At 39.6% G+C, this 13,647-nt stretch overlaps 1 protein-coding gene across 1 annotated transcript in view; it reads left to right on the top strand.

The window, feature by feature from the left end:
• cachd1 (cache domain containing 1) overlaps positions 1-13,647 on the top strand; it is a 107,734-nt gene that overhangs the window by 46,238 nt on the left and 47,849 nt on the right. The window contains exons 2-3 of the mRNA XM_061824489.1: positions 1,844-1,906; positions 11,670-11,818. Of these exons, the coding sequence (XP_061680473.1) occupies positions 1,844-1,906; positions 11,670-11,818 (212 nt within the window). The remainder of the gene's footprint in view (positions 1-1,843; positions 1,907-11,669; positions 11,819-13,647) is intronic.

Below are 13,647 nucleotides of genomic sequence, written 5' to 3'. Positions count from 1 at the left end.
ACTGCTACCTACTACCCCTTCACTATTAAAAAAAATACAGTATTCAGTGAGAAGTGCTACACTACTGCTACCTACTACCCCTTCACTATTAAAAAAAATACAGTATTCAGTGAGAAGTGCTATCCGAAATGCATACATACAGTGGCTGAAATATTTAACACGTCACCATTTTTCTCACTAAATACACTTCCAAAGGTGCTATTGATGTGAAAATGTCACCTGATGTTACATACATACAAAGAAAGTAGAAAAAATGTCTGCAAAAGGCACGGAAAGCCACAAAACTCCTCAAATCTATCAATAATCAAATAGTCCACCCCCTCGTCAGTGCACATGAATATCAGCATTTTCAGTCCCAATTGATTAGGACTCATTGCCAATGTGTGAGTTAAGACACATCTCATGATGAGGAAGACCAGATAGCTGTCTTAAGATCGTCGCAACTTAATTGTTGCGAAACATTATAATGGCATTGGTTACAGGCACATATCTAAGATTCTGAACGTTCCAGTGAGCATGGTTGGGGCCAAGCGGAAAGCCAATTATACAACCATAAATTTGCCTCGATCAGGTCCTTTTTGCAGGATTTGTGACAGAGGGGTGGAAAGAATAATCAGGAGAGTGGTCCAAGAGCCAAGGACCACCCGTGGAGAGCTTCAAAAGACCTGGAATTAGCAGTTAATTTTGTCACAAAGAATACAGTGAGTAATGAACTCCACCGCCATGGTCTTTCTCCACATTCACATTGCTGGGGGTGGGGTGGGGTGAGTCAACGCTCATTTAAAGTTTGCTGACTACCATTTGGGCAAGCCAGTTAAATACTGGGAGAATATGAGATGTTCAGATGAGAGCAGAATTGAACTGTCATAATGCACACCATGTTTGGAGAACAAATGGCATTGCACATCACCCAAAGTGAAGTTCAGAGATGGGAACATGGTTTGTGGCTGCTTTTTGGCAAATAGTACTGCTAAAGCTCACATTGTTGAAGGAAGGATTAATAAGCAATTGTTCCGACATTCTTGACAAGTCTCCTGCCATCTACGAGGATGATGAAAATGAAACAAGGGTCGACATTTCAGCGGGATAATGATCCAAAACATACTACCAAGGAAACTCTCAATAGGTTTCAAAGAAAAAAATAAAAGCTGTTAGAATGGCCCAGCCAATGACCTGACTTGAATCCAATTAAAAATCTATAGGAAGAACTGAAACTCAAGATCAATAAAGGAAGTCCACGGAAGATTTGAAGACTGCTTGTGTGAAAGAGGAATGGGCCAAAATCACATCAGAGCAATGCATGCGACTTGTTTCCCCATATAGGAGGCGTCTTGAAGCTGCCATTGCAGACAAAGAATAATTCTGGATCCAAATTTATTAAATAAATACGAGTTGGCGTGTTCAGCACTTTTTCCGTTTCATTTCACATTCATCTGTCCATTTTCCAAGCCACTTATACACACAACCTAATTTCTGAGATTATTTGTTCTATTTTTTTGTTTGAATTATTTGGGTTGTTCCTGACATCTAGTGAAATTTTCATGTAAATAGCACCTTTGAAAATGGTTACCTGTTAAATACTTATGAACTGCAGTACATCCCTAAATACCTACACACACAGTGTTATCTAAAACAAAAATAAAATTAAGTTCATTTCTACAACACTAATATTCTTTTTGCTTTGCATGAACCCAAGATAATCCAAATCAAATCAGAATGTTTTTTGACACCGTAGGTCAATAGATATTTGAGCCAGCATGCAATGAGGTTTTGGGAAATAGGATCCAAATATTGATCGATCCTTCCTCTTTTGTTCCCTATCTCTCTGTCTCACTCTCTCCAGAGGATTTTCAACTCCTTTGTGTACACCGAGAAGACATCAAACGGGGAGACAGAAGTCCAACAGGTGAGCAAAAAAGGTCCTACTCATTCCCTCTGTGTTTGTGACACAAATGGTGTGTTGGTCTTGCTTCGGGCAGTTTAATTCAAAGGAAGACACACACGCCCATTCATAGTCTCGTTATCAGTCCGGTTCAAGCGGAGACGGGGTGATTTTGAAAGGTGTTACAATTCTGATGCTTCTGGCTCATTGGCTTTGGCGTGCCTTTTTTTCGACTCTCCTGTTGTCGTCTCCCACTGCTTACAATACAAGGTTCGAGCTGTCCTCAGTCTGATGACTTAAAGAGAGCAATGACTTTCATGTAGGTGAGTAATAGTATGGCATCAGAACTAAGGACATTTGACGAAAGTAACATTGAGAGTGTGGATGGGAAAACTGCAAGAATTTCTACATGAATAAATGAAAGCGTAAATGAATAATAATTATGTTAATGTGGGATCTCAGAAAAGTGAGAAAAAGGGTAAACAGCCACCAGCAAGAATAAACAGCTTGATGTTTGTATTTCTGCTGTGACTGCAGGGTGTGTGTATTGTATTGCATATAATTGTACTTTCTATCATGGTTGTATGATACATTGCCTTTTTAATTCATATAATATATAATTAAAATAATAAGCTAATATCGTATTGTCATATATAGAACGCAGTGTAATATAAGACTTAAAAAGAACGTCTTTTTATTTCTGTCGGGCCACTTAAACATTGTGTACTCACTGTTGTAGTCTCATCACTGTACACTATTTGCAGATTTGTTGTTGACCAATACCTACCTCTCTTGTGCTCGAGATATAACTGCACCATTTGCAAAATTGTCACCGATTATTACACTAAAGTAACCTGCTAACCTGCAATTGGCTGGCAACCAGTCCAGGGTGTACTCTGCCTCCTGCCCGATGACTGCTGGGAGAGGGTCCAGCACTCCCACGATCTTCGTGAGGATAAGCGAGTCAGAAAATGGATGGCTGGATGAAGGAAAATACTAAGTCGCAGATTTGATTAAAATTTATCAGTTAAGTGTTTCATACTGACTGCTGCTGAGGGTTTTTTTTTTTTTCAGACAAGATTGAGGATTTTTTAAGTTCATTATACTACCAATTTAATTTTCTTTTAAATGTGGCCCTTGTGCTCAATTGTACCATTGTATAATATTTCTGCATAATAATTTGTTGCCTTGTGGATGTGTTTGTTTGACATGGTGTATCCAGGTTTCTAAGTCATGGTAGGAAAAACAGTATTATGCCCTCATATCTTATATATACATACCATTCAACATGTCAGTTAAATTTATTTAGTGTTGCAGTAGTATTCGTCTGTTTTTTGAGTGCGTCATTATGGAGGTGTGCACATGTGCTCAGAGCTCACACAGGTGCAGAGACTTTGATGTTGCTGTAAACATCCCTTTCAAAATTCTCTTGAGAAAATGTCGGTTCCTGTATAAATAATAATTAGTCCCAACGGCATTGGCTCATTTCTTTTCAGCAGGGCTAACTTTATTAGTTTGGCTATCTCAGTTCGTGGCCATATTTTATCCATAAACATTTTTGAAGTCAAAAGCTGCTACCTCAGATGGCTTCTCTCGCATAGTTGGCTTGTCTTCTCCTGGGCACAGGGACTCTGTGCTTCTGCCAGGGTGAGATTCAGTTAGAAGTGGATATGCAGCAAAATAGCCGTACACATGCGCATCTGACATCTTTGAGTGTTATCGCCTAGAAAAGAATATTTGGGTTTATATGCAGACATTTGTCCCCCCTATCGGCTTTTGGGTTTCTTTCTTTCTTTTGACTCTGTTTGGCTTCCTTCGTATACTCTTCCAGAGTGGATGTTATGAACATAAAACTGCTGGCGGAAAGTTTTATTTACATGATTTTTTTCCCTCCACACTGTGAGTGTTTGGCAAATGTGTTCTTTTCAGATCTATTTAAGACTTTATGGCTTCTTCAAGGGGTACAGTTTTACCTAATAAACCGATGTACAAGCCATTATCTTACGGGAAACAACATTGGAAGGCAAAATAAGTGCTTGATTAATTGAGTTTTTATTTTTACTAGTCCTATATTTTAAAAGGAGTGCAGGACTCACTCTGAATGAGTGTTATTAAGTATTGAATAGAATAATACTGTACCAAGCTTTGCTGTAGTTAAGGCAAATGCTTTCAATTTTTTGGGGCATGCTTTGTTTGGGGGGAGGGAGGTGTGGATTATTATCCCCAGTTTAAACGGTACATGGGCATACTACGGCCTGTTAGTCTTTTCGATACGGCCCGACAAGCTTATCCACTTAAAAAAATTAACATCATTCATTTCATCTTGTCCCTGCAAGGCCAGTGTTCCCCAATAGATGATACATTTTACATTGGTGGACCTTTATTGGAGTGCAATGTACTCTTGATTTCACTCATTTTCCTGTTGCCGTTTGATCCCTTCTGTAAAAATAAGCGGACAAAAGAAATGAAAAGTGGACAGTGAGTGCCGAGTATTTAATAGAGTGGACAACAACATGTTTTTTCACTGAACTCCGATCAACGGCAATGTGTCTCATATGCCAAGAAGCTGTTGTGGTTTTTAAAGAGTACAATATCAGCCATCACTTTGCAATGAAGGATGCAAATTATGCTAGCAAATAGTCAATGCAAGAACGGGCCGTTACTGCACAGAGGTTGGTGGCTAATTTACAGACTCAGCAGAATTTTTTCACCGACAAACCACAATTCAAGAGTAAAGTACCAAGGCAAGTTTTTTGCTGGCATTCAAGGTCTCTTAAACTGAATGACTTTAGCTTCACTCAACAAATCCATGTTTTCAAACTTCCGGAGGATGGCACAGAAAATGGTGTTCTTTGGCTCGACCTAGGTGTGTGTGACCAGACTTTCAGCATTATGAACCTCTACATGAAAACCTCAGCTCTATCCTGAGAATTGCCACAGGAAAACTAACTCCAGACTTTGATGGACTGGCAAAAAAAGAGACCAGCAAAAAACAGTGTTCCCATTGAAATTCATGACCTTTTCTACTATTATAAAATAATGCATATAGAACGGGATGTTTGAAAGTGCGTCTAATTTAGTGCACATACGCACTGCATCGGAACAGAAAATTAGCATAGCAGAAATAAAACAGACTGAGTATTTTGTTGATTAATCGCTTTTCTGTGTTGAAAATGACATGTTTTTGTCTAATAAATGTTGATTTCTTTAACTTTGAGTCTTTAATTAAAACGTATTGTGTGCTACTTTATTTACTTTTTCTTCTCACAGTATTGTCCCAAATAGTGTGTAAATCTTGCATTTTGCATATTCATTGAAACAAACATTCTACCTGGATGAGGGCTATTATGCACATTTGAAATACACAGTCCTCAGTGCAGTGCACACTGTTTGTAAATTGGGTTGTACATTTATTTGCATGTACATACTGCACTATGAGGTCATCCATCCATCAATCCATCTATTTTCTCAGCCGGTTATCCTCACGGAGGGTCACAGGATAATGAGATGATAAAAAAAATATTGTAGTAGAAAATACAGTACATATTTTAAAAGTATGTCCTCATTTTACTTGGTGTATCACATTCAACAGAATTTGAGCTCATGTGGGCCAGACCAGCATATCCGTAGCAGTCACTGTGATTTGACAGGCGCATATGCGCCCGCGTGCCATTGCACTCGCAAATCTACAGTCGAGCACAAAAAATCACGCGTGTAAAATTTGTTCCGAGTAGAAATACATAAATATTGAAAGACGTCGCTTATTTTGTGTAGTCTTGACCAATGTTCCCTCTAAGCTGCGCTATTGTGCACTTCTCGCACATACTCAGCGCACATGAAAACCGATGCAGCGCAGTGAAGCACAACTTGACGTCTTTTTTTTTTTTTTTTTTTTTTTTTTTTTTTTTTTAAACATAGAAGCACACCGTCTATAGCAACGAGCTGCTGCGCAGCCTACTTCTACTTTCTGGTTTATCTGACACCGCTCCCGTCCACTCTTAAAGGGGTGCTCTCATAATTACAAACAACACACACCCGCAACTTTATATCTGTGGGCATGATTGGTGGACCACACCCATAACTTTATATCTGCGGGGATGACTAACCACACCTGTATATTTTTCAAATGTGAGCGACTGCTGTAGACGCATATGATACACTGACAATTATATTCCTTACAATTTTTTTGTGCATATAATTTCAACTACATTTAGGAAAATAGTCAAATTTATTGATTATCTTGTCATAAATCATTTTCAAATCGTATAAGCAATCTCAAATGACATCACAAAAACTAGTGAAATTTCTAGTGTTTTCATTTACACATCCAATTTCACAAATCAGAAATATACTGTACAAACATTTTCACACCCGTTGGTATAATGGAGGCATGTTCCGCCGATGATCATGAGACTCAGCACTTCCGGTTCTTTGGTGTTAGTGTCAAAGTAAAAAAAGCATGAGAGTCTTTATATATATATAAATGAACAAAACCTTGCATGACGGGCACAACAGTGCCCCTTGGCTACAACAAACAGGCCATACATTTGACATCTTGTCATACAGCCTGCTTTGGTCCTCTATGATCAATAGTGGATGACCCAGAACATTTTTCATATTGTGTGTGTTTTGGACACATCACACTTAGATTTCTCTTGAAAGCTTGTGTTCAGTGCTTGTACAAACATTTCCCCCAAAATCTACAATGCTCCAATAATGTACAAACCCAATTCCAACAAAGTTGGGATGTTATGTTAAACATGAATAAAAGCACAATACAATGATTTGCAAATCAAATTCAACCTATATGATGTAACATCATGGTAAACATGACCCTGTCCTAGGTTTTTTGGAACGTTTTGAAGCCATAGAATTTCACATTAATTGTTATTTGGCAAAAACAAAAGTTTATCAATTTGAGAATTAATTGTCTTTGTATTATATTTTATTAAATATAGGTTGAACATGGGCTGCATGGTGGCGCAGCTGGAAAGCGTTGGCCTCACAGTTCTGAGGTCCTGGGTTTAATCCTGGACCCGCCTGTGTGGAGTTTGCATGATCTCTCTGTGCCTGCGTGGGTTTTCTCCAGGCACTCTGGTTTCCTCCGATATCCCCAAAACATGCAACATTAATTGGACACTCTAAACTGCCCCTAGGTGTGTTTGTGAGTGTGGCTTTTTGTTTCTATATGCCCTGCGATTGGCTGGCAACCAGTTCAGGGTGTACCCTGCCTACTGCCCGTTGACAGCTGGGTTAGGCTCCAGCACTGCCGCAACCCTCATGAGAATAAGCGGGTAAGGAAATGAATGGATAGGTTGAACAAGATTTGCAAGCAGGGATGGGCTCTGGGACTCCAGCGGCCCTTGTGAGGATAAGCAGGTTGGATAATTGATGGATGTATTGTGTTTTTATTTAAAACAACGTCCCAACTTCACTGGAATTATTCTTCTTATACTAGTGGAACACATTGACATGGAACAAGGAACGCAGTGGGTTTTACAAAAGGAACATAGTTGTTATTCAAATATTAATGTAATTTAAAAGCACAGTTTCAACTATCTCCTGACCTAGACACCATGCTGAGAAAATGAAGAAATCCTAAGAGGAAAAAAAGTAATCTCGTTTGGGATGATGTCAACATCTTTTAGATGGATAGAAATCTTTAATGAAAGGAAGTCAAATCACTACATATACCGTTGCCTCATTCTTGACTCAATGCATGTTTTCGGTGGTGGATTAAAAGTGAAAATGTGTTTCCCCTCAGAATGTTCCCCACCCTTTCACATGCTTCGTAATTCAGATCTGATGTCTTTTTTCATAATGCGCCATAATCCACCATTTAGAAAAATATGCAGACCCCCGCCCCCTCCATTTTGTTTTGTTGTTGGTAGTCAAAAATCCCATATTGACTTTGGTTGATTCTGTCAGCCACTCTGGTGGCACTGCTCCTTGCTGTGGTATTGAGGTCATGCGGTTATCATCACACCCCTGAACATCCTGAAATTAACCTCATTCATGCTCTCAAAAATAAGAGTCAGTGTCGCCATAACACTGTTGCCAGTGGTTGTGGTTGAATGCTGTCTGGTAGTCATCAAAATTCTCAGTGTGAGACTTCACAGTGCACGCCACACCAGTGTCTCGCTGCAACGTACCCCGGGTTTCATAATCCCTTAAACTGGTTGGGTCGGTGAGTATGAGGAAAGATGAGCCCTGTGTTTGTGACAATGTGGTCAAAGTGAAGAGCGGAGTTTGGAATGGATTTCTTTGTCTGCGCTAAGGCCACCTGTAACCCAAGTTCTAGCTCACACACTCAAAGTGTCTGGTTTAAGTCAGTCTGTTAAAACTGGAGCTTATACTTTTTACTAGTCAGTCCCTCCCCCCCAACCATGGAAACTCTTCCCAACTGAACACTGGCCAATTTTTCCCTTTCTATAGTAATTTTATTGCCTCTAATTGGTATGCAGCCACAGATGTACGTAAGCACATATGTTTTTGTTAACTTTGTTGTCTACAGTATTTTTGAGTGCACATCTTAGGAACTGTATGTATGAATGTGTTCTACTGTGCAAGTAATTGTAGGCTGAGCACGAGGTTCCTGTTAAAGCCCTGACAGAATTTAATAGTGGCCTGATTAGGTGAGCAAGTGGTCAGTGTGTTGCATAGCAGTGTCCAGTTCCTCTTTCAAATCAGAGCACTCACAGAACTTTTACTGGCATTTGATTATTGGATTCAAACAAATGGCTTTAGTTACTGTAGAACTAAGGGTTATTTAATGCTATTTCACACTCTTGGTCTTTCGCTCAACTGGAGGATTAGCCCCTTAATTATATGTATTGTACACCGTGCTTTTAAGAATAATAAATTAATTTTAAGATTTTTTCCCACCAAAGGTTTGAAAAATATCCATATGAAATTATATAAAAGTTGTATCTTTAAAATTATTTGGTTGACCCACTGCAGCCACAAAGTGTTTTTTTTTCCAAAACAATTTGATTTTGAACCTAATTCATAGTCACACCAGGTGGTTAGTTGGAAGACTGGATCGCACATCTGCCTCACAGTTCTATGGACTGGGGTTCAAATCCCAACCTTGCCTGTGTAGAGTTTGAATGTTCTCCCTGTATCTGCGTGGGTTTTCTCCCACATGCCAAAAACATGCATGATGGGTTGATTGAAGACTCTGAATTGCCCGTAGGTGTGTGTATGTGTGAAAATGGTTGTTAGTTGAGTTGTGCCCGCCGATTGGCTGGCAACCAGTTCAAGGAATATCCCACCTCTCAACCAAAGATAACTGGGATAGGTTAGGTTGAATTTTGGCATGCGCATTATACACGGGTGCATATTATACACAAGAAATTATGTTCCCCCAAGAGCATAGCAACAACACATCCAAGAGGTCACAAAAGAGCCCCAACAGCATCCAAAGAACTGCTGGTCTCACCTGCCTCAGTTACAATCAGTGTTCATGACTCCACCATAAGAAAGAAATTGGGTAAAAATGGCCTGCATGGCAGAAGTCCAAGATGAACACAACTGCTGCGCAGTTTTGCTACTTCATAACCTGGAAGACTTGCTGTAATAAACGGAATTATGTATTCTGCTGTGTACCAAAAAGTCCTGAGAAGTCCAGTTTGTGACCTCAAGCTGAAATGAATTTGGGTACTGCACCACGACAAGAATACAAAACACACCAGCAAGTCCACATTTGAATGGTTGAAGAAAAACAAAAATAAGTCTTTTAATTGGGTTATTTGAACTCCTGATCAAAATCCCATTGAGATTCTGTGGCATAATGTTGAAAAAGCAGTACATGCTTGAAAAGTGTCAAATTTGGCTGATTACAACAATTATCCAAAAGATGAGTGGGCCAAAATTCTTCCACAGCGCTCTAAGAGATTTACAGTATTGCAAGCTATCACAAATGCTTTATTCATGTTTTTGCTGCTCAGGTTGGCCCAACCAGTTATTAGGTTTAGGGGGCAATCACTTTTACACATAGGGCCATGTAGGTTTTTCCTCCCTTAATAATGAAAAACTTCATTTCAAAAGTATTTTACACATTTTAATTTGTTTGATAATGGGAAACATTTAAGTGTGACAAACTGCAAAAAGTCAGGAAACACTTTTTCAGTCCACAAAAAAAAAAATCCGCTAAGTCGACCCCAAAAAATAGTTGATGCAAAAATGTGGACTGCCAGGAACAAAATTCCGCCGCCTGGAAACATGTTTGGGTAGTGCCAATCGTGTTTATGTATCTACATGTGTTTCAGATCAACACTGCATCATGTGTGTTTCTTTCGGCTTGTCCCTTTCAGGGTCGCCACAGCGTGTCATCTCAGATGAACGCACATATATGTTTGGCACAATTTTTATGCCGCATGGCCTTCCTGACGCAACGCTTCTCAGGGAGTGGAGGCCCCAGTGGGATATGAACCCACAACCCCTGGTTTACCAAACCAATCCTCTAACCACTGAGCTATGGGGCCTCCTTAAAATGGCTACCATAGGCATGACAGTTGAGTTGCTCTCGGGTGCTGGCATATCTAACCGTCATATCTGTAGTTGGAAGCTTAGGACCAGTACTGAAATACACTACTCTAAAAAGAGAATGTCCAAGTTTTAGAAGAACTTTATAACAAAAATGCCAAAAATCAAGTGGTAGCAATTATTGCAAATGGGGAAATGACCTACCACATCATCTCGGGATAGGACATTCTCATGCAGGCTGGACAAGCTTTGCAACATACTAACGTAACCTGTTCTTTTAATACTTATTAGCCAATGTAATGTACCCAATAATTACCAGTTAGAACTTAGAATGTACTGTAACCCTACCTTTCTCAGTTAGAATGTACTGTTGGCCTTTACTGTTTGGCTTCAGACAATGACACATGCAGTTAAAGGAATATATTTTCAAATCTGAGAAATGAGAAATGAGATTTTTTTTTTGTGGGGGAGAGATTACTCAGTCAATCAACATTGACTATAGGATAATCGATTCTCAAAAGAGTTGATCGTGACAGTCCTACACACTCCTCTCGCCAAAGTAACCTGTTATAGGCTCCAGCACTCCTGCAACTCTACTGTGGATAAGCAAATAGAGAATGGATGTGGAAGGATGGATAGATAGATGGATGGATAGATAGATAGATAGATAGATAGATAGATAGATAGATAGATAGATAGATAGATAGATAGATAGATAGATAGATAGATAGATAGATAGATAGATAGATGGATGGATGAAATGGTTCTAGAATCATGTCATCATCATAAACCCTTTATACCTGTACATGGTGTTTTAGTTATTTTAACATGCTTAATGCTGATAATATTGTACTAAGTTCACCACTATATGCATAGTAAGAATGCATTACACCTAAGTTGCCTATTGTATGGTGATGGTACATTCCATAGGCATGCCATTTTGGAGACATGCATTTTTCCCATTTTCAAAAATCAGTTTTCCTTAGGATGAACGTCTTCATTAAGGGAGGAGAAAACAATGTTTGCTGAGGGTGGGTCTAGTTAAAGCAACAGTTTTAAACATTTTTAACTGTGATGGAGGTCTATAAAAAATTTACTGCTTCATTGTAAAAATTGTAAGCAACTAAACGGCCTCCACCATTAACTTTGATTATGCAACATATGTGTCAATATAAAATGTTAGCTTTTCTAGGGCCCTGTGTTTTTAATATATGCAAGACTCTCTAGTCCAACTCAAAAGCTGGCAAGTCTTTGTTGAACCCTGTTTTGGTTGTAACATGACTGTGTTCCCTTTGTCCAGCTAGCCAAGAAGATTCGGGAGAAGTTTAACCGCTACCTTGATGTGGTGAACAGGAACAAACAGGTGGTGGAGGCCTCGTACACGGCTCACCTCACCTCTCCTCTCACTGCAATACAGGACTGCTGCGCCATACCAACATCTATGATGGAGTGAGTCATAATTATTTCGCTATCTTGCCTTATCTGTCATGATGTTCTCCCACTTGAGTAGTTCTCCAAAATGTGTTTTGTCTGCAAAGTTGCTTCTGAAATTTTCATCTCAGGTGCATGTCCACTGTGAGAGAAATAATCTAAAAAGAAAAATCCAGAAATCACAATGTATGATTTTTTTTTTTTTTTTTAAGCGATATATTTGTGTGATACAGCTGCAAATAAGTATTTGAACACCTGAGAAAACCAATGTTAATATTTGGTACAGTAGCCTTTGTTTGCAATTACAGAGATCAAACGTTTCCTGCAGTTGTTCACCAGGTTTGCACACACTGCAGGAGGGATTTTGGCCCATTTCTCCACACAGATCTTCTCGAGATCAGACAGGTTTCTGGGCTGTCACTGACAAACACAGAGTTTAAGCTCCCCCCAAAGATTTTCTATTGGGTTTAGGTCTGGAGACTGGCTATGCCACGCCAGAATCTTGATATGCCTCTTACGGAGCCACTCCTTAGTTTTCTTGGCTGTGTGCTTCGGGTCATTGTCATGTTGAAAAACCCAGCCACGACCCATCTTCAATGCTCTGACTGAGGGAAAGTCGTTGTTCCCCAAAATCTCACATCTCTTACATGGCCGTGGTCATTCTCTTTAATACAGTGCAGTCGTCCTGTCCCATGTGCAGAAAAACACCCCCAAAGCATGATGCTATCACTCCCATGCTTCACAGTAGGGATGATGTTTTTGCGATGGAACTCATCATTCGTCTTCCTCCAAACACTGTTAGTGGAATTATGACCAAAAAGTTCCAGTTTGGTCCCATCTAACCACAAAACCTTCTCCCATGACTCCTCTGTATCATGCAAATGGTCATTGGGAAACTTAAGATGGGCATTGACATGAGCTGGTTTAAGCAGTGGAACCTTCCGTGTCATGCATGATTTCAAACCATGACGTCTTAGTGTATTACCAACAGTCACCTTGGAAATGGTCCCAGCTCTTTTCAGCTCATTGACCAAGTCCTGTCGTGTAGTCCTGGGCTGATTCCTCACCTTTCTAAGGATCATTTATACCCCACAAGGTGATATCTTGCATGGGGCTCCACTCCGATTGAGATTGACCGTCATGTTGAGTTTCTTCCATTTTCTAATGATTACTCCAACAGTGGACCTTTTTTCACCAAGCTACTTGGCAATTTCTCCGTATCCCTTTCCAGCCTTGTGGTTTCTGGTGTCTTTGGACAGCTCTTTGGTCTTGGCCATGTTACAAGTTTGAGTCTTACTGATTGTATGGGGTGGACAGGTGTCTTTATGCAGCTACCGACCTCACACAGGTGCATCTGATTCAGGATAATACATGGAGTGGAGGTGGACTTTTAAAGGCGGACTAACAGGTCTTTGAGGGACAGAATTCTACCTGATAGAAAGGTGTGTGAATACTTATTTGCAGCTGTATCACACAAATTGTTAAAAAATCATGCATTGTGAGTTCTGGATTCTTCTTTTTAGATTATCTCTCTCACAGTGGACATGCACCTACGATGAAAATTTAAGACTGCTCCATGTTTTCTAGGTGGGAGAACCTGCAATATAGCAGGGTGTTCAAATACTCAGTTTCTTCACAGTATATACTACTTTCATTTTCAACATTAACAACTAAAGGACTGTTTACTATACATGGCATTCTGAAATCGGTCATTGAAAATCTGCTATAGGATGCATACCTAAAAGCTTTCAGAATATCAACTTTTAATTGCCCTATAATTGTAGAGTATGTGTATCACTGTTGTCAGCCACTCACTCACAGTGCAAATGCCAAAATGAAGGGCTGTT

This window comes from Syngnathoides biaculeatus, chromosome 7, assembly GCF_019802595.1.
Source record: "Syngnathoides biaculeatus isolate LvHL_M chromosome 7, ASM1980259v1, whole genome shotgun sequence".
Lineage (NCBI taxonomy): Eukaryota > Metazoa > Chordata > Actinopteri > Syngnathiformes > Syngnathidae > Syngnathoides > Syngnathoides biaculeatus.
This window is presented reverse-complemented; position numbering and strand designations above follow the sequence as displayed.